General features: G+C 45.0%; 1 protein-coding gene across 1 annotated transcript; it reads right to left on the bottom strand.

The window, feature by feature from the left end:
- Positions 1-859: 859 nt before the first annotated feature.
- Positions 860-18,966, bottom strand: bace1 (beta-secretase 1). The gene is made up of 9 exons (XM_035791865.2): positions 17,975-18,966; positions 13,284-13,372; positions 12,788-13,004; positions 12,346-12,483; positions 10,460-10,594; positions 10,019-10,120; positions 9,605-9,754; positions 8,927-9,098; positions 860-3,641 (listed from the first exon to the last, which is right to left on the bottom strand). Exons 1-9 carry the CDS (start codon positions 18,287-18,289, stop codon positions 3,397-3,399), a joined length of 1,563 nt encoding a protein of 520 aa, XP_035647758.1. The 5' UTR covers positions 18,290-18,966; the 3' UTR covers positions 860-3,396.
- Positions 18,967-19,012: the final 46 nt, after the last annotated feature.

Below are 19,012 nucleotides of genomic sequence, written 5' to 3'. Positions count from 1 at the left end.
AACTTCAGCTCCGTCGCCGCCCCTCTCACCTCAAGGGTGGTCCCCTTCCATCTACTCAAGGGACGTTTCAAATCCGCCCCATTGCACAAACACCCAGATCCCACTATCTCCTTAGTGGTGGAGGTGGACGCTTCAGAGGTGAGCGTGGGGGCAGTTCTCTCAACGACAGGGTAATCCACATAAATTGTATCCATGTGCATATTACTCTAAGAAACTGTCCCCTGCAGAGAGGAATTAGGATGTTGGTGATCGAGAGCTCCTGGCGGTGAAGTTGGCATTAGAGGAGTGGAGACACTGGCTGGAGGGCGCCAAGGAACCATTCGTCATCCTCACCAGCCTATAATCCCATCCTCCCGAGTCGTATCCCCTGTGGTCTGGGACGTAGATATGGACATTTGTGAGGGCTCTGGAGAGGGAGCCCTCACCCCACTAACTGTCCTCCCGAGCTCATCTATGTTCCCACAGGGATAAGTGATCGGCTGCTGACCTGTGCACACACAGCTGTCGTTGGACATCCAGGTATTTCCCAGTGTGTGTTCTGGGTTTTCAGCTGGCCCTGGCTCCATGGACCCCAGGTCAGACCGACACTCCTACGATTGATGAGTGGTTCGCAGTATGTGGAGCGACGCTCACGTGAGACTCCAGCGCTTCAAAAGGATAGGCAGACCGCCACTGCAGTGAGACCGCCACTCCTGTGTACCAGACCGTCACTCCTGTGTACCACCCTGGGGATCGTGTCTGGCTTTCTTACCAGGAACCTCCCACGCCGCCTGCCCTGCAAGAAGCTGATAGTGACATTATAGGTCTAGATGTCTGTATCCCACTCATTAAGGAAAGGGAATTCATGTCATGACACAGATTAAATTATATTTGTTACTTTATTTATTGGTAGTGCTGTGTCAGGTGCATCTATTTATTTACAGCAGATCTATGAAAGAAGAATCTGTCTGTAATTGTGAAATTGTGTTTCATTTACATAAAATCATCACACAACGATTTATATTCAAGCACACCATGGGGATAGTGCAGTAGACTGGGGCACATGAACGTGTGTTACTGTCTGGGGCTGTGCCGGTGAGTTTTTGTATGTGAGCTGTTAAAGGGTTGGCTGAGATCAAGCTGTTTGGAGGTTTTGAAGACCTCTGTATGTGTGGGAGAATGATTGTGTGTGTCTGTGCGTCTCTTTCTGTGTGAATTAGTACATTCACAAGCAGTGAGGTACCAACTTATAAAAGTGTCTTATCTGATATTAACTGTATTAAATACATAATCTAAGCTTTTTAATGTACACCAAGTAACATGGCTTCACCATAAATTTCACTGCATCTGATATTTGAGTGCTAATATTACACTTGAAAAGTTCACCCAATTAGCACTTATGATTAGCGTTGCTTAGCTGGTACTGTTGATGTAAAATCAAATATATTCATTCAGGTCCATCCTTAAATTCTAGATCACCTCGTGTATATGTGATCAATAAACACACAGTACCCGCCAAGTTTGGACACACCTGATTCAAGGGTTTTTTAGAATTTTTACTATTTTCTACATTGTACAATAGTGAAGACATCAAAACTATGAAATAACACATGGAATCATGTAGTAACAAAAAAGTGTTAAATCAAAATATATTTTATATTTGAGACTCTTAAAGTAGCCACCCATTGCCTTGACAGCTTTGCACACTCTTGGCATGCTCAGGTAGTCAGTCACCTGGAATGCATTTCAATTAACAGGTGTGCCTTGTTAAAAGTTTGTGGAATTTGTGGAATTTAATTCCGTAATGCGTTTGAGCCAATCAGTTGTGTTGTAACAATGTAGGGGTGGTATACAGAAGATAGCCCTTTTTGGTAAAATACCAAGTCCATATAATGACAAGAACAGCTCAAATAAGCAAAGAGATAGGTCCATCATTACTTTAACACATGATGGTCAGTCAATCCGGAAAATTTCAAAAATTTTGAAAGTTTCTTCAAGTGCAGTCGCAAAAACCATCAAACGCTATGGTGAAACTGGCTCTCATGAGGGCCACCACAGGAAAGGAAGACCCAGAGTTACTTCTGCTGCAAAGGATAAGTTCATTAGAGTGACGAGCCTCAGAAATTCCAGCCCAAATAAATGCTTCACAGAGTTCAAGTAACAGACACATCACAACGTCAACTGTTCAGAGGAGACTGCGTGAATCAGGCCTTCATGATCTAATTGCTGCAAAGAAACCACTACTAAAGGACATCAATAAGAAGAAGAGACTTGCTTGGGTCAAAAAACACGAGCAATGGACAGTAGACCGGTGGAAATCTGTCCTTTGGTCTGATGAGTGCAAATTTGAGATTTTTGGTTCCAGCAGGCGTGTCTTTGTGAGACAGAGTAGGTGAACGGATGATCTCTTTATGTGTGGTTCACACCGTGAAGCATGGAGGAGGAGGTCTGATGGTGTGGGGGTGCTTTGCTGGTGACACTGTCTGAGATTTATTTAGAATTCAAGTCACACTTAACCAGCATGGCTACCACAACATTCTGCAGCAATATGCCATCCCATCTGGTTTGCGCTTATTGGGACTATCATTTGTTTTTCAACAGGACAATGACCCAACACACCTCCAGGCTGTGTAAGTGCTATTTGACCAAGAAGGAGAACGATGGAGTGCTGCATCAGATGAGTTGGCCTCCACAATCATCTGACCTCATCCCAATTGAGTTGGACTGCAGAGTAAAGGAAAAGCAGCCAACAAGTGCTCAGCAAATGTGGGAATTCCTTCAAGACTGTTGGAAAATCGTTCCAGGTGAAACTGGTTGAGAGAATGCCAAGAGTGTGCAAAGCTTTCATGAAGGCAAAGGTTGGCTACTTTGAAGAATTTAAAATATATTTAGATTTGTTTAACACTTTTTTGGTTACTAAATGATTCCATGTGTTATTTAATTGTTTTGATGTCTTCACTATTATTCCACAATGTAGAAAATTGTACAAATAAAGACAAACCCTTGAATGTGTAGGTGTGTCCAAACCTTTGACTGGTGCTGTTCATACATACATACATACATACATACATACATACATACATACATACATATACAATCACGAACACTCACACACATCTATAAATACTGTATATGTATATCATGCCCTTCTATCAATAAAGTTGTCCACTGAGTCCAGGAAGCCATTTAACCCAGCTTGCTGGTATATCCACCTTTGATGAATCCAAAGTAAGTGGCCATGGGCTTGTTTGGTCATTGTGCTACCCTCCCAAGCCACAACTAACACCATCCTACATGATAATCTGTTTCTGCATTACTCATTGAGGCTGATGTGTCCTCAATAAACATTAGAAAAGCCTCCATCTCCATTCCTGGTAGGCTTGCCTCTCCTGTGTACTGTATTTCCATGCCTTTCTATCATTTGAGGAGTGAGATATTATCAGCGAAGTCCCCAGCTCCAGATGGGCGGAGACAGCGGGAGAAGCGCCACTGGCACAGCATGAGGCACAGTGGCAGCATGAAGAGGGCACAGATGCTTGCCATGATGTAGGCAATTGTCATCAGGGTGGACTCGTCCGTCTGCGGGATGTTGTAGCCGCAGTCCTCCAGATCCACTCCGTGGAAAGGCCCCTCGACGGAGGCCGTCCGGAACTCATCGTGCACTGTGGCATAGAAATACACATAGATCAGGAACATACATACAGGCACACACACACACATAAATCCATCTTTAATCTGTCTCCTCCACTTCATCTACACTGATCGAAGTGGATTTAAAAAGTGACATCAATAAGGGATCATAGCTTTCATCTGGATTCACCTGGTCAGTCTATGTCATAGAAAGAGCAGGTGTTTATAATGTTTTGTTCACTCAGTGTATATACACTGAACAAAAATATAAACGCAACATGTAAAGTGTTGGACCCATGTTTCATGCTCTGAAATAAAAGATCCCAGGAAATTTCCATACGCACAAAAAGTTTATTTCTCTCCAACTTTGTGCACAAATTTGTTTAAATCAAATCAATTTTTGTGCACACATTTGTTTAAAACCCCAAACAGCAAGCATTGCAGGTGTAGAAGCACGGTGGCACCCCTAGGAAGAAAACCTAGAAGAGGAACCAGGCTATGTGGGGTGGCCAGTCCTCTCTGGCTGTGTTAGTGAGAATTTATCCTTTTCCAAGGTAGTCCGTCCACCTGATAGGTGCACGTGTGCTGGGGACAATAAAAGGCCACTAAAATGTGCAGTTTTGTCACAAAACACAATGACATAGATGTCTCAAGTTTTGAGGGAGCATGTAATTGGCATGCTGACTGCAGGAATGTCCACCAGAGATGTTGCTAGATCATTTAATGTTCATTTCTCTACCATAAGCCGCCTCCAATGTCATTTTAGAGAATTTGGCAGTACGTTTAACTGGCCTCACAACCAGCGGTGGAAAAGTACCAAATGTTCATACTTAATAAGTAAAAGTAAATATACCTTAATTAAAAGAAAATTACTCAAGTAAAAATGAAAGTCACCCAGTAAAATAATACTTGAGTAGCAGCCTAAAAGTATTTGGTTTTACATGTACTTAAGTCTCAAAAGTAAAAGTATAAATAATTTATAATGTCTTATATTCAGCAAACCTGATGACACAATTTATTATTATTTTTTAAAATTTACGGATAGCCAGGGGCACAGTTCAACACTCAGACGTAATTTACAAACAAAGCATTTATGTTTAGTGAGTCTGCCAGATCAGAGGCAGAAGGGATGACCAGGGATGTTCTCTTGATAAGTGTGTGAATTAGACCATATTCCTGTCCTGCTAAACATTCCAAATGTAACGAGTACTTTTTGGTGTCTTTAGGAATCTAGTAGAGTAAAGGTAAAAGTTGTAAAAAATATAAATAGTAAAGTAAAGTACAGATACCCCAAAAAACAACTTAAGTAGTACTTAAAAGTATATTTATTTAAGTACTTTACACCACTGCTCACAACCACAGACCATGTGTAACTAGGACCGCCCAGGACCTCCACCTCCGGCTTCTTCAGCTGCGGGATCGTCAAAGACCAGCCACCTGGACAGCTGATGAAACTGAGTAGTATTTCTGTCTGTAATAAAGCCCTTTTGTGGAGAAAAACTCATTCTGATTGCACTCTCTATTGCACTCCACACTGCCCTTTCCCATCTGGAACACCTATGTGAGAATGCTATTCGTTGACTACAGCTCAGATTTCAACACCATAGTACCCTTAAGCTCATCACTAAGCTTAGGATCCTGGGACTAAACACCTTCCTCTGCAACTGGATCCTGGACTTGACAAGCCACCCCCATGTGGTAAGGGTATGTAGCAACACATCTGCCACGCTGATCCTCAACACAGGAGCTCCCCAGGGGTGCATGCTCAGTCCCCTCCTGTACTTCCTGTTCACCCACGACTGCATGGCCAGGCACAACTCCAACACCATCATTAAGTTTGCAGACGACACAACAGTGGTAGGTAGGCCTGATCACCGACAACAACAAGACAGCCTATAGGGAGGAGGTCAGCTACCTAGCCGGGTGGTGCCAGAATAACAACCTATCCCTCAACGTAACCAAGACGCAGGAGATGATTGTGGACTACAGGAAAAGAAGGACCGAGCACGCCCCCATTCTCATCGACGGGGCTGTCGTGGAGCAGGTTGAGAGCTTCAAGTTCCTTGGTGTCCACATCAACAACAAACTAGAATGGTCCAAACACACCAAGACAGTCGTGAAGAGGGCATGACAAAGCCTATTCCCCCCCTGGGAAACTAAAAAGATGTGGCATGGGTCCTGAGATCCTCAAAAGGTTCTACAGCTGCAACATCAAGAGCATCCTGACCGGTTGCATCACTGCCTGGTACGGCAATTTCTCGGCCTCTGACCGCAAGGCACTACAGAGGGAAGTGCGTACGGCCCAGTACATCATTGGGGCTAAGCTGCCTGCCATCCAGGACCTCTACACCAGGCAGTGTCAGAGGAAGGCCCTAAAAATTGTCAAAGACCCCAGCCACCCCAGTCATAGACTGTTCTCTCTACTACCGCATGGCAAGCGGTACCGGAGTGCCAGTTCTAGGACAAAAAGGCTTCTCAACAGTTTTTACCCCCAAGCCATAAGACTCCTTAACAGGTAATCAAATGGCTACCCAGACTATTTGCATTGTGTGCCACCCCCCAACCCCTCTTTTTACGCTGCTGCTACTCTCTGTTCATCATATATGCATAGTCACTTTAACCATATCTACATGTACAAACTACCTCAATCAGCCTGACTAACCGGTGTCTGTATGTAGCCTCGCTACTGTATATAGCCTGTCTTTTTACTGTTCGTTTTATTTCTTTACTCACCTATTGTTCACCTAATACCTTTTTTGCACTATTGGTTAAAGCCTGTAAGTAAGCATTTCACTGTAAGGTCTACACCTGTTGTATTCGGCGCAAGTGACAAATAAACTTTGATTTGATTTGATGGTTTGTCATAGGGCATAGCGTTATGTCTTATAAGCATCCGGGTTAGAGTCGCACTCCTTGAAAGCGGCAGCTCTACCCTTAAGCTCAGTGCGGATGTTGCCATAAATCCATGACTTCTGATTGGGGTATATGTACGTATGGTCACTGTGTTGCGATGTCATCGATGCACTTATTGATGAAGTCGTTGACTGATGTGGTATACTCCTCAATGCCATCGGATATTTCCCGTAACATATTCCAGTCTGCTAGCAAAACAGTCCAGTAGCATAGCATCTGTGTCATCTGACCACTTCCATATTAAGCGAGTCAGTGCTACTTCCTGCTTTAGTTTTTGCTTGTAAGCAGGAATCAGGAGGATATAATTATGGTCAGATTTGCCAAATGGAGAGCGAGGGAGAGATTTGTATGCGTCTCTGTGTGTGGAGTAAAGGTGGTCTAGAGTTTTTTTCCTCTGGTTGCACAAGTAACATGCTGGTAGAAATTAGGTAAAATGGATTTAAGTTTCCCTACATTATAAAATCCCTGGCAACTAGGAGCTATAACTCAGTAAAATCATTGAAATTGTTGCATGTTGCATTTATATTTATTTATTATAAATTGTTGCATGTTGCATTTCTATTTATTTATTAAACTTTATATATATTTATATATCAACTCAGCAAAAAAAGAAGCGTCCCTTTTTCAGGACCCTGTCTTTTAAAGATAATTTGTAAAAATCCAAATAACTTCACATATCTTCATTGTAAAGGGTTTGAACATTGAGCATGTTTCCCATGCTAAACAATTAATGAACATGCACCTGTGGAACGGTCGTTAAGACACTCACAGCTTACAGAAGGTAGGCAATTAAGGTCACAGTAATGAAAACTTAGGACACTAAAGAGGCCTTTCTACTGACTCTGAAAAACACCAAAAGAAAGATGCCCAGGGTCCCTTCTCATCTTAATGAGGACTGCAGATGTGGCCAGGGCAATAAATTGCCATGTCTGTACTGTGAGACGCCTAAGACGGCACTACAGGGAGACAGGACGGACAGCTGATCGTCCTCACAGTGGCAGACCACGTGTAACAACACCTGCACAGGATCAGTAGATCCCAAAATCACACCTGTGGGACAGGTACAGGATGGCAACAACAACTGCCCGAGTTACACCAGGAACGCACAATCCCTCCATCAGTGCTCAGACTGTCCGCAATAGGCTGAGAGAGGCTGGACTGAGGACTTGTAGGCCTGTTGTAAGGCAGGTCCTCACCAGACATCACTGGCAACAACGTCGCCTATGGGCACAAACCCACCGTTGCTGGACCAGACAGGACTGTAAAAAGTGCTCTTCACTGACGTGAGTCGCGGTTTTGTCTCACCAGGGATGATGGTCAGATTCATGTTTGTCATTGAAGGAATGAGCATTACACCGAGGCTCGTACTCTGGAGCGGGATCGATTTGGAGGTGGAGGGTCCGTCATGGTCTGGGGCGGTGTGTCACAGCATCATCAGACTGAGCTTGTTGTCATTGCAGGCAATCTCAAAGCTGTGCGTTACAGGGAAGACGTCCTCCTCCCTCATGTGGTACCCTTCCTGCAGGCTCATCCTGACATGACCCTCCAGCATAACAATGCCACCAGCCATACTGCTCGTTCTGTGTGTGATTTCCTGCAAGACAGGAATGTCAGTGTTCTGCGGACAAGTACATTAGAGTGTCTAGTTTGAGAAACAGACGCCTCACAAGTCCACAACCGGCAGCGTCATTAAATAATACCTGCAAAACACCAGTCTCAACGTCAACAGTGAAGAGGCGACTCCGGGATGCTGGCCTTCTAGGCAGAGTTCCTCTGTCCAGTGTCTGTGTTATTTTGCACATCTTAATATTTTATTTTTATTGGCCAGTCTGAGATATGGCTTTTTCTTTGCAACTCTGCCTAGAAGGCCAACATCTCGGAGTCATCTCTTCACTGTTGATGTTGAGACTGGTGTTTTGTGGGTACTATTTAATCAAGCTGCCGGTTGTGGACTTGTGAGGCGTCTGTTTCTCAAACTAGACACTCTAATGTACTTGTCCTCTTCCTCAGTTGTGAACCGGGGTCTCACACTCCTCTTTCTATTCGGTTAGAGCCAGCTTGCGCTGTTATGTGAAGGGAGTAGCACACAGCGTTGTACAAGAGCTTCCGTTTCTTGATTGTTGCTGATAATGGGCCTCTGTACGCCTATGTGGATATTCCATAAAGAATCTGCCAGTTACAGCTACAATAGTCATTTACAACATTAACAATGTCTACACTCTATTTCTGTTTAATTTGATGTTATTTTAATGGACAAAAACAAGGACATTTTTAAGTGACCCCAAACATTTGAACGGTAGTGTGTGTGTGAATATATATATATATATATATATATATATATATATATATATATACACCATCTCCCTCTCTCTCTCCTTCTCATACTTCCTCCATCCCCCCTCACCATGGCAGGTACTGACGGCAAATCCGATGCGTTTCCTCTGGCGGTCGAACACCACATAGAAGCCCTCCATGATGACGGCGCCCATGACGGTGCCCGTGCTGGACTGGGACACGGCAAACTTATAGCAGTCCTCCTGGGCCGAGGCCACGTCCTCCACGGGCCTCAGGTACTGCTGCAGGGGGCACAAAGAAACAGCGGACAGTCAGTAGAGAACAACAACAATGTATGTTAAGTATAAACCACGAGAAATACAGCAATAGGCTAATAAGCTCACGGCACTGTTTTGTGCTTGTCTATGCAGTCTGGGTTTGGTGTAAGCATGAATTAACCAGTCCACGCATGAGTGAGGAATTTACTCACTTCTTTCACATTTTTATACAAGCATATTATCAATGTCAACTGTTGCTAGTCAAAGGTTCAAAGCCAGAGCTGGCTGCCTCTACTGTCCCAATATACAAGCTGCTCGCCACTTCTATCTCATTTCCATTGAAACAGGGATTCCACTAATCACCACTATCTCCAAGGTCCAGTCTCTCATAGGAATAACATAGATCAAATACTCTCTGACGTTCTCAACACATCTAAATTGAATGAACAGTGAAAGGAGTTTAAGAGAGGATCATCACTAGCTCATTGAATTGATGAATTGAAGGTAAGTACACAGACAGACACTGTTACCTGTGGGAGAATGGAGATGCGGAAGGACTGGTTGCGGTTCTCACTCATTAGGTAGAGCGAGATGACAGGGAAGATGTGCCACGGGGTGGTGCCAGCCTGCCAGCACACCAGCTGCTCCCCCAACCAGAACCCAGAGGGAAACTGCTCTGTCTGATAGGGAGACATGGGGTTTGTGTATGTTTGTGCGTGTGTGTGTGTGTGTGTGGGAGAGAGGGATAGAAAGAATATTTAGCAACTGCAGAAACTAGAAACTGGAGAAAGTCGATAGCCATGAACGTATTACAGACATTAGACCTGAGAAAGGGGATATCACATGACACTAGCTGAAACTGGCAGCTAGAAAGATGAGAAAGAACAAAACAACAGAGAGGGGGAGTGTGTGAGAGAGGAGAAAAGGTATGAGGAGGAACTCACAGACGAGGCAGCCTCGATGGCCTTCACGGCTGCCTGGAACACTTTACGAGGGAGCCGGAGGTTAGTGGTGCCACTGTCCACAATGCTCTTATCATAGTTGTACTGATAGAACCACAAGCCAAGAGAGGAAACAAATTGTCATTCTTTATTCACTGTCACTTACCGCACCAGTATTAGTGATCAAAGGTAAACAGACAGATATTCAGGGTTAACTAAAGAGAATACAGGAGCAAACTAAAGAGAAAAAGAGAAGGGACCACTCATACTTCAAATGTACGCACACATGACTATATGTCGTTTTGGATAAAAGCATCTGCCTAATGGCATATATTATATTAAAGATTTTTTTGAATGAAATAGAGAGGAAAATGTTGATTAAAGGATCATCAGAAAAACACAGATTATAAAAAATGTTATCAGCAAAACTGTTAGCTCCAGTACCTCCTTGCAGTCCATGTTGAGATCCTGACCATTGACCTCAATGCGCACAATGATGACCTCATAATACCACTCCCGGCGGATCGGGGTGTACCACAGGTCCCCAACATAGAGAGAAGAATCCACTCCACCGATGATCTGAGGAAACGGAAATCAGACAGTATCATAGGATGGGTCCAAACTCTCAACACACTTTCTATCTCATATTGCCTTTGCAATACAGATTATAAATAAACAATAAACAATACCAACATACAGTACCTACCTGGCACATACCATCTCTATATAAACTCACTGTCAACTGCGTTTATTCTCAGCAAACTTAACATGTGTAAATATTTGTATGTGTCAGGACCCGACACATACAATGAACATGATTCAACAACTGAGACATAAACTGAACAAGTTCCACAGACATGTGACTAACAGAAATTGAATAATGTGTCCCTGAACAAAGGGGGGGTCAAAATCAAAAGTAACAGTCAGTATCTAGTGTGGCCACCAGCTGCATTAAGTACTGCAGTGCATCTCCTCCTCATGGACTGCACCAGATTTGCCCGTTCTTACTGTGAGATGTTACCCCACTCTTCCACCAAGGCACTTGCAAGTTCCTAGGCATTTCTGGGGGGAATGCCCTATCCCTCACCCTCCGATCCAACAGGTCCCAGGCGTGCTCAATGGGATTGAGATCCAGGCTCTTCGCTGGCCATGGCAGAACACTGACATTCATGTCTTGCAGGAAATCACACACAGAACGAGCAGTATGGCTGGTGGCATTGTTATGCTGGAGGGTCATGTCAGGATGAGCCTGCAGGATGGGTACCACACGAGGAAGAAGGATGTCTTCCCTGTAACGCACAGCTTTGAGGTTGTCTGCAATGACAACACGCTCAGTCCGATGATGCTGTGACACACCGCCCCAGACCATGACGGACCCTCCACCTCCAAATCGATCCCCGCTCCAGAGTACAGGCCTCGGTGTAACGCTCATTCCTTCAATGACAAACATGAATCCGACCATCACTCCTGGTGACACAAAACCGTGACTCGTCAGTGAAGAGCACTTTTTTACAGTCCTGTCTGGTCCAGCAATAGGTGACGTTGTTGCCGGTGATGTCTGGTGAGGACCTGCCTTCCAACAGGCCTGCAAGCCCTCAGTCCAGCCTCTCTCAGCCTATTGCAGACAGTCTGAGCACTGATGGAGGGATTGTGCGTTCCTGGTGTAACTCGGGCAGTTGCTGTTGCCATCCGGTACCTGTCCCACAGGTGTGATGTTCGGATGTACCAATCCTGTGCAGGTGATGTTACACGTGGTCTGCCACTGCGAGGACGATCAGCTGTCCGTCCTGTCTCCCTGTAGCACTGTCTTAGTGTCTTAGCCGTCTCACAGTACGGACATTGCAATTTATTGCCCTGCCACATCTGCAGTCCTCATGCCTCGTGCCTAAAGCACGTTCATACAGATGAGCAGGGACCCTGGGCATCTTTATTTTGGTGTTTTTCAGAGTCAGTAGAAAGGCCTCTTTAGTGTCCTAAGTTTTCATAACTGTGACCATAGTTGCCTACCGTCTGTAAGCTGTTAGTGTCTTAACGACCGTTCTAAAGGTGTATGTTCATTAATTGTTTATGGTTCATTGAACAAACATGGGAAACAGTGTTTAAACCCTTTACAATGAAGATCTGTGAAGTTATTTGGATTTTTATGAATTGTTTTTGAAAGACAGGGTCCTGAAAAAGGGAAGTTTCTTTTTTTTGCTGAGTTTATAACTCTCTTGGTTACACTAACACAATACACCGCTTCTGTGTATATCCCTAAAACAGAAAATGTGTCTGTGTCTTTTCCTATCTACTGTATGTCTATTTCTCTTTCTCTATCTCTCTCATCTCACCATGCTGCCACCCACGGTAGCACTGCCCAGGCTGTAGTTCTGGGTGAACCCTGCACCACACATCTGCAGGGAGAACAGGTTAGGCACGGGGGTCTGCCGCACCAGCGAGTCAAAGAAAGGCTCCAGCATCTCATCAGGCTAAACAGAAAGGGGGGTTAAAGGATTTAAAGAAGGGAAAAGATTACATTAAAGTGAGGGGGAAAACATCTAAAGCAATCCTGTGGACATTTTAGCCATCTTGTTGACAACAAGCCTAAACTGATATTGTATCTCCACAAATCCATCACTGAGCATTTTTCACATTACTGAATAGTGCTGTCTCTCTACCCTCACCAGTGACCTTCTAGCTGATCATTCTCACTCTCCCTCTTCCCCCCTCTCACCCATGTGTTTTCTACCCAGACCTTTTCCCATTCCCTCCTTCTCTCTCCCCTCCTCTCACCCGGGCGATCTCGGCGTAGGCCAGGCCCAGAATGCCCTCCCAGTTGGATCCGTTGATGAAGAAGCGGTCCGACTGGGTAATAGCAGCGATGTTGGCACGGAGCGAGGCGTTGGGGCCGTGTGGCACAGACACCAGGTCAGTGCCCAGCTCACCCTCCCAGCGGCCCTGGGTGTAGGGTACGTAGACACTGCGCCCAAGGTCGCGGTAGGAGTTGGACCTATGAACAGCAGCGGAGAAAAGGGGCTTACTGTATAAGCCCACCAAGGGAAGTATGTGCAGAGTCATCTAAAAGGGGGAGATCCCACTGAGATTCACTCGTCAATGGGATTCATATTTAATATTATATTTAAAGGGATAGTTTACTCAAAAAACATGTTTTAGTATTTTGCCCATCTGGCCACTGTTGATAGGGTCCAAAAGCATTGCGCATGTCAGCAGTAAAGTTTTCAAGAAAGAGCACTTTCAATGTATTGTAATAAGATCCCATGGTACTCACAGTGAGCGATGGTAGTATCTGCAGAGGAAAGGGTGAGCAGCTGCCCCGACTGCAAAGTTACTGCTGCCTGTGTCCACCAGAATATTCAACTGATTCCCAAACACACAAACACAACATAGTTGTCATTACATATTCACTGGGCATTTTTCCAATGCTAGGCCTATATTATGTGGTAGCTATATGTGATGTATGTAGGTGTGTGTGTGTGTGTGTGTGTGTGTGTGTGTGTGTGTGTGTGTGTGTGTGTGTGTGTGTGTGTGTGTGTGTGTGTGTGTGTGTGTGTGTGTGTGTGTGTGTGTGTGTGTGTGTGTGCGTTATCGAGTCTTCCAGTGTTAAAGGACAGAATACATTGAAATACACTGATGATAAGGACATTATCCCGGTTACCTTGGAGACAACCATGCCTATTCATAAAATGATTCCCTGCAGCTGCTGCTAAAAGCACTTAATTTCAGCCATTTGGAGTCCCTTTCTCTCTCCCTCACCTCCTGGCATTGTGGTACTGGCAGTTGAAGCTCATTTGGAACTGGCAGTTGCTATGTATTGATTTCTTTTGCTCCAAATGTCCTTCTCTTTTCCTTTCCCTCTGCATCCAACCCCTAGGCTGTTCTCGGATTGCCCTCTATCTCTCTTTCTCTCTGTCTCCCACCTTCCCTCTCCTTTCAGTGTGAGTATCACATTTTGCGCAGTCAGTCAATCAGACTGGCAGCCATGTTGTCTCTGTGGTGACCAGCAGGACCCTGATCAATAATAGATCTGCTCCAGAAATATCCAGGGATGCATCCTCAACTGGCACCCTATTCCCTATATAGTGCACTACTTTTGACCAGAGCCCAAGTAATGCACTATGTAGGGAATAGGGTGCCATTTGGGACATAACCCAGGAAAGTTCTTCTTCTCAGTGGCAGAGCCAAGAGCCTGAAGGACTGTGTGCATGGAAGAACCCCCAGCCTGCCTTAGTCTCTCACCCGGTCCCACACACACTCTCCACACAAATGTCACATCCACACACACACACTCCCACTAACAGAAACATGTCACTTGAGATACACTCATCACATGCACCCTGCTGTTCCATAACATATCCATGTCGTCTTCTAACCCTCTATCACAGAAGTGTTAATTGGGTATGGCAGTCGCACTACCCTACAACACAAACTATTTAAAATAGGCTACTAAAATCATTTAAATCCCGATTAGAAGGCAAATGCATTTTTCCGGAACTGGCTGGCTGACTTTAGGACCATGCAGACACCTGGGAGCAGGAGGGAAGGCTGTTTGTATGGATGGCTGGCTGGCTTTATGGAGAGAGCATCACGCAGCTGCAGGGAACAGCGCCACTTTTTCTCAAAACAGTGCAGAGGTACAGATGGATGTAGTAGATTGCTTTGGCTAGGTAACTGCTGTTTGACTTGACATGAAACTAAACTAGAGTTTTAATCCCGGTACTGAGCTAGTGAGTAGCAGCTAATTCTTTTATGATGTGTTTGTAGCACAGGAGGCTGGTGGCACCTTAATTGGGGAGAACGGGCAATGCCTTCAGCGGAATTGGTGGAATGGCATGGAATAGATCCAACACGTTTCCATGTGTTTGATGCCATTCCATTTGCTCCATTCCAGCCATTAAAATGAGCCGTCCTCCCCTCAGTAGCCTCCACTGGTTTCTAGAATGTTCAGTCCCCTATTGACTGAGGTGAATGAAGCTACAGCAACAAACCGATCATGTCTGGAGTCATGTAAGCTTGTTTTATGCTATGCTCCAAATGCATTTGAGAATTTTTACATTTTGTAGAAATACAGCAAATGAGCTTCAGTTTTCTAAACATTGCTTAGAGGAGTATGTCCCTTTACCATCCATTCCATGGGTTTACAGCAGCTGAAATTATGTTCTACTATGTACACATATCACATAAAAACACTAAGCCATGCAAACACACATACATTGCAATGAATTGTGGGGGAAACCCAAATCAAATGTAAATTAAAGAGGGTTACTAGGGAGATTGTGCATAACAGTCTGTGTGGACCCATTTGCATGTTATATGATATTGAAATAAATAAATAATCACCTTAGCATTATGAGGTAGTACTGTAAAGAGTGATTTCACTTTAACCTGCATAAACTCTCCCTGTCAGCCTCTTGGCCCGCTCTCTTCCCTTTCTCTCTCTGATTGTAGTGTAGCGGGTGTATTTTGGTGAGGAATACGCTGACGGCTCACAATTGATTTGTCCTGCCCGCATCCTGCTTCCCATCAGACACACTACCCGAGACGCCTGGCCCGCGGCTGCATCCTGACACACACACACACACACACACTTCACTCTTGCTACGACCCTTCTAAACTTCCTCTAGCTGGCAGAAGCCTAGAATCCCTGTTGCAAACCTCGTCTATTATTTTAGGGACTGTATGCATGAAGCATATCAGAGGAGTGCTGATTTAGGATCAGTTGAGCCTTTTAGATCATGAATAAGATTACAGGGGGGACCTGATCCTAGATCAGCACTTTTACTCTGTGATGATTGATACATACAGCCCCTGGTTTACATCTTGAAGTTGATTTAACAGTCACACATTTAAGTCTTATAAACTCAGCAAAAAAAGAAACGTCCTCTCACCGTCAACTGTATTTCTTTTCAGCAAACTTAACATGTGTAAATATTTGTATGAACATAACTAGATTGAACAACTGAGACATAAACTGAACAAGTTCCACAGACATGTGACTAACAGAAATTGAATAATGTGTCCCTGAACAAAGGGGGCGTCAAAATCAAAAGTAACAGTCCGTATCTGGTGTGGTCACCAGCTGCATTAAGTACTGCAGTGCATCTCCTCCTCATGGACTGCACCAGATTTGCCCGTTCTTATTGTGATATGTTACTCTGCTCTTCCACCAAGGCACCTGCAAGTTCCCAGACATTTCTGGGGGGAATGGCACTATCCCTCACCCTCCGATCCAACAGGTCCCAGATGTGCTCAATGGGATTGAGATCTGGGCTCTTCGCTGGCCATGGCAGAACACTTACATTCCTGTCTTGCAGGAAATCATGCGCAGAACGAGCAGTATGGCTGGTGGCATTGTCATGCTGGAGGGTCATGTCAGGATGAGCCTGCAGGAAGGGTACCACATGAGGGAGGAGGATGTCTTCCCTGTAACGCACAGCGTTGAGATTGCCTGTAATGACAATAAGCTCAGTCCGACCCAGACCATGACGGACCCTCCACCTCCAAATCGATCCCGCTCCAGAGTACAGGCCTCGGTGTAACGCTCATTCCTTCAACGCTAAACGCGAATACAACCATCACCACCACAAAACCGCGACTCACGTTAGTGAAGAGCACTTTTTACAGTCCTGTCTGGTCCAGCGATGGTGGGTTTGTGAGGACCTGCCTTACAACAGGCCTAAAAGCCCTGAGTCCAGGCTCTCTCAGCCTGTTGCGGACAGTCTGAGCACTGATGGAGGGATTGTGCGTTCCTGGTGTAACTAGTTTTTGCAGTTGTTGTTGCCATCCTGTACCTGTCCTGCAGGTGTGATGTTCAGATGTACCGATCCCTGTGCAGGTGTTGTTACACGTGGTCTGCCACTTTGAGGACGATCAGCTGTCCGCCCTGTAGCTCTGTCTTAGGTATCTCATAGTTCGGACATTGCAATTTATTGCCCTGGCCACAATTGCAGTCCTCATGCAGATGAGCAGGGACCCTGGGCATCTTTCTTTTGGTGTTTTTCAGAGTCAGTAGAAAGGCCTCTTTAGTGTCCCAAGTTTTCATAACTGTGACCTTAATTGCCTACCGTCTATAAGCTGTTCGTGTCTTGACAACCGTTCCACAGGGGCATGTTCATGAATTGTTCATGGTTCATTGAACAAGCATGGGAAACAGTGTTTAAACCCGTTATAAAGAAGTTATTTGGATTTTTACGAATTATCTTTGAAAGACAGGGTCCTGAAAAGGGGATGTTTCTTTTTTTTGCTGAGTTTAGTTGTCTATAGGCCTTTGTGGCACTTTGTTTGGTTTGTATTACTGTAACAAAGCAGTATGGTAATGGTATCCCTTTGAGTGTATTTTAGTGTGTTGCATAAATAGTTATTAACACTGGATTCATCTCTATGGTTGTATTTGTATCAATGTCTCTAAATGTTAGTGAGTGGATGGAAGCCAGTGATGGTTTATCCTCCTAGTGGCATAATGAGAGTGTCCTAGGCAGGGCATAACATTGGCTCTGTCACACAGTAATCCCTGTGGTGTGCCAGTCTGTACCCTGCAGCTGCTTAGCTGCATCACACTGGGAATTATCCCCCCCTCTCACTCTCTGCAGAATTAAAGGCTTCATTCTCTCCTTCTTTCTCTCTCCTTCTCTCACATGCAAACACAGGCACAGACACACACATTTATTATTGTCCTTCTCCTTCTTCACCCTCTGTCATTTTAAAGGCCAGGTTACCAAGGTTTACGAAGGCCAGTGTTTCTTAATTCTGGTCCTGGGGACCCAAACAGGTGTACATGTTTTTTCCCTACTACTCATCGCCTGATTCCACGAATCAAAAGTTTGATAGGGTAGGTTTGACCTGCCACAATGCAGAGGATATAGGGCACAGGTGCGCAAAACGGCATACAGGGTCAATGGAATGGGCGTCTCAATAAGAGAGAGAGAGAGACACAGAGAGTGAGAGAGAGAGTCAGTCAGTCACCTTCTGTGGCGGTGAACCCACTGCCATCTCCACGTAGTAGCCCTGTCCAGATTTCCCACGGAGGTTGTCGATCATGTCCACGAAATTGATGCCCCTGACCCCTCTGCGCCTTCGCGCAGGCCTCGAGGAGCGTTGCGGGGCCACGTGCGGGGGTTGGGTTTCGGAGAGAGGGCCCTGCCGCAGTGGGAAGTGGAGAGTCAGTGGACCAGAGGTGTTTGGTTCAACTTCAGCCTCGTTGGTGCCGAAGCTGACACCCACAAACAGGGCGACAATCGTCCATAAAAATACCATCCAGCGAGGACAAAGTGCATCCATTTTGAAATGTTATTTTAGGCTTTATATTTTAGGACACTTAATTTGCGCGCTCGACCGTCTCCTTTCGGTTTGGCATCATTAGAAAGGCTGCAGAGTTGTTGTTTATAGCACCAAGATCAAACGCTGATGCTGCAAAACAATTGATAGTTGCGGCCATAATGCAATAATGTAATAATGACATCTTTATTCAAATACAGAGGAGTTCCCTTGATTTGAAGATCTGTCCGTGTACGGATGCTGTCGTATCGAGCGCGTTGCTGGCGCGACCATATACCTTGTCCACACTTTATAAGAAAAATAGCAATAATTTACAAAATCTTTGATAATATCCATGTGCCAATAGTCTATAGTTGTCGACAAAACAATCCAATTCAGTATAATAAAATCATCAACTGCGCAAATAGGCCGATAATGAAAGAAAACAGAGAAAACAGAGAACGCCTGAATTAGAGATTGTCCAAAAAGGGCTGTAGTCCCAATATCAACAATCTAGTGGCCCGTCCCGTCACCCGTCCGATTATCGTTCTGTCACACGACCAAAAATCCCAGTCAAATAGACCAACATAATCCGCATCACTCCTCTGTGCATTCTCTCCGCTACCTTCCCGCTTTCACCCGCTTCGTACATCAATCCTGCATCATCTTGTAATTGAGCGGAGCATCTCCTTGCAAGCGCAACCTCAGTTGGGAAATAGGAGCGCACAGGGCATTGTGGGTATAGTC

Source organism: Oncorhynchus keta, chromosome 18, assembly GCF_023373465.1.
Source record: "Oncorhynchus keta strain PuntledgeMale-10-30-2019 chromosome 18, Oket_V2, whole genome shotgun sequence".
NCBI classification, from domain to species: domain Eukaryota; kingdom Metazoa; phylum Chordata; class Actinopteri; order Salmoniformes; family Salmonidae; genus Oncorhynchus; species Oncorhynchus keta.
This window is presented reverse-complemented; position numbering and strand designations above follow the sequence as displayed.

Excerpts from the sequence above, each read along its gene's own strand:
- bace1 (XM_035791865.2), bottom strand. The coding sequence starts at position 18,289 with ATGGATGCACTTTGTCCTCGCTGGATGGTATTTTTATGGACGATTGTC. Across the intron at positions 9,755-10,018 it reads CCATCGAGGCTGCCTCGTCT|ACAGAGCAGTTTCCCTCTGG; the intron begins GTGAGTTCCTCC and ends TCTCCCTATCAG. Across the intron at positions 3,642-8,926 it reads TGCCGTCAGTACCTGCCATG|TGCACGATGAGTTCCGGACG; the intron begins GTGAGGGGGGAT and ends TCTATGCCACAG.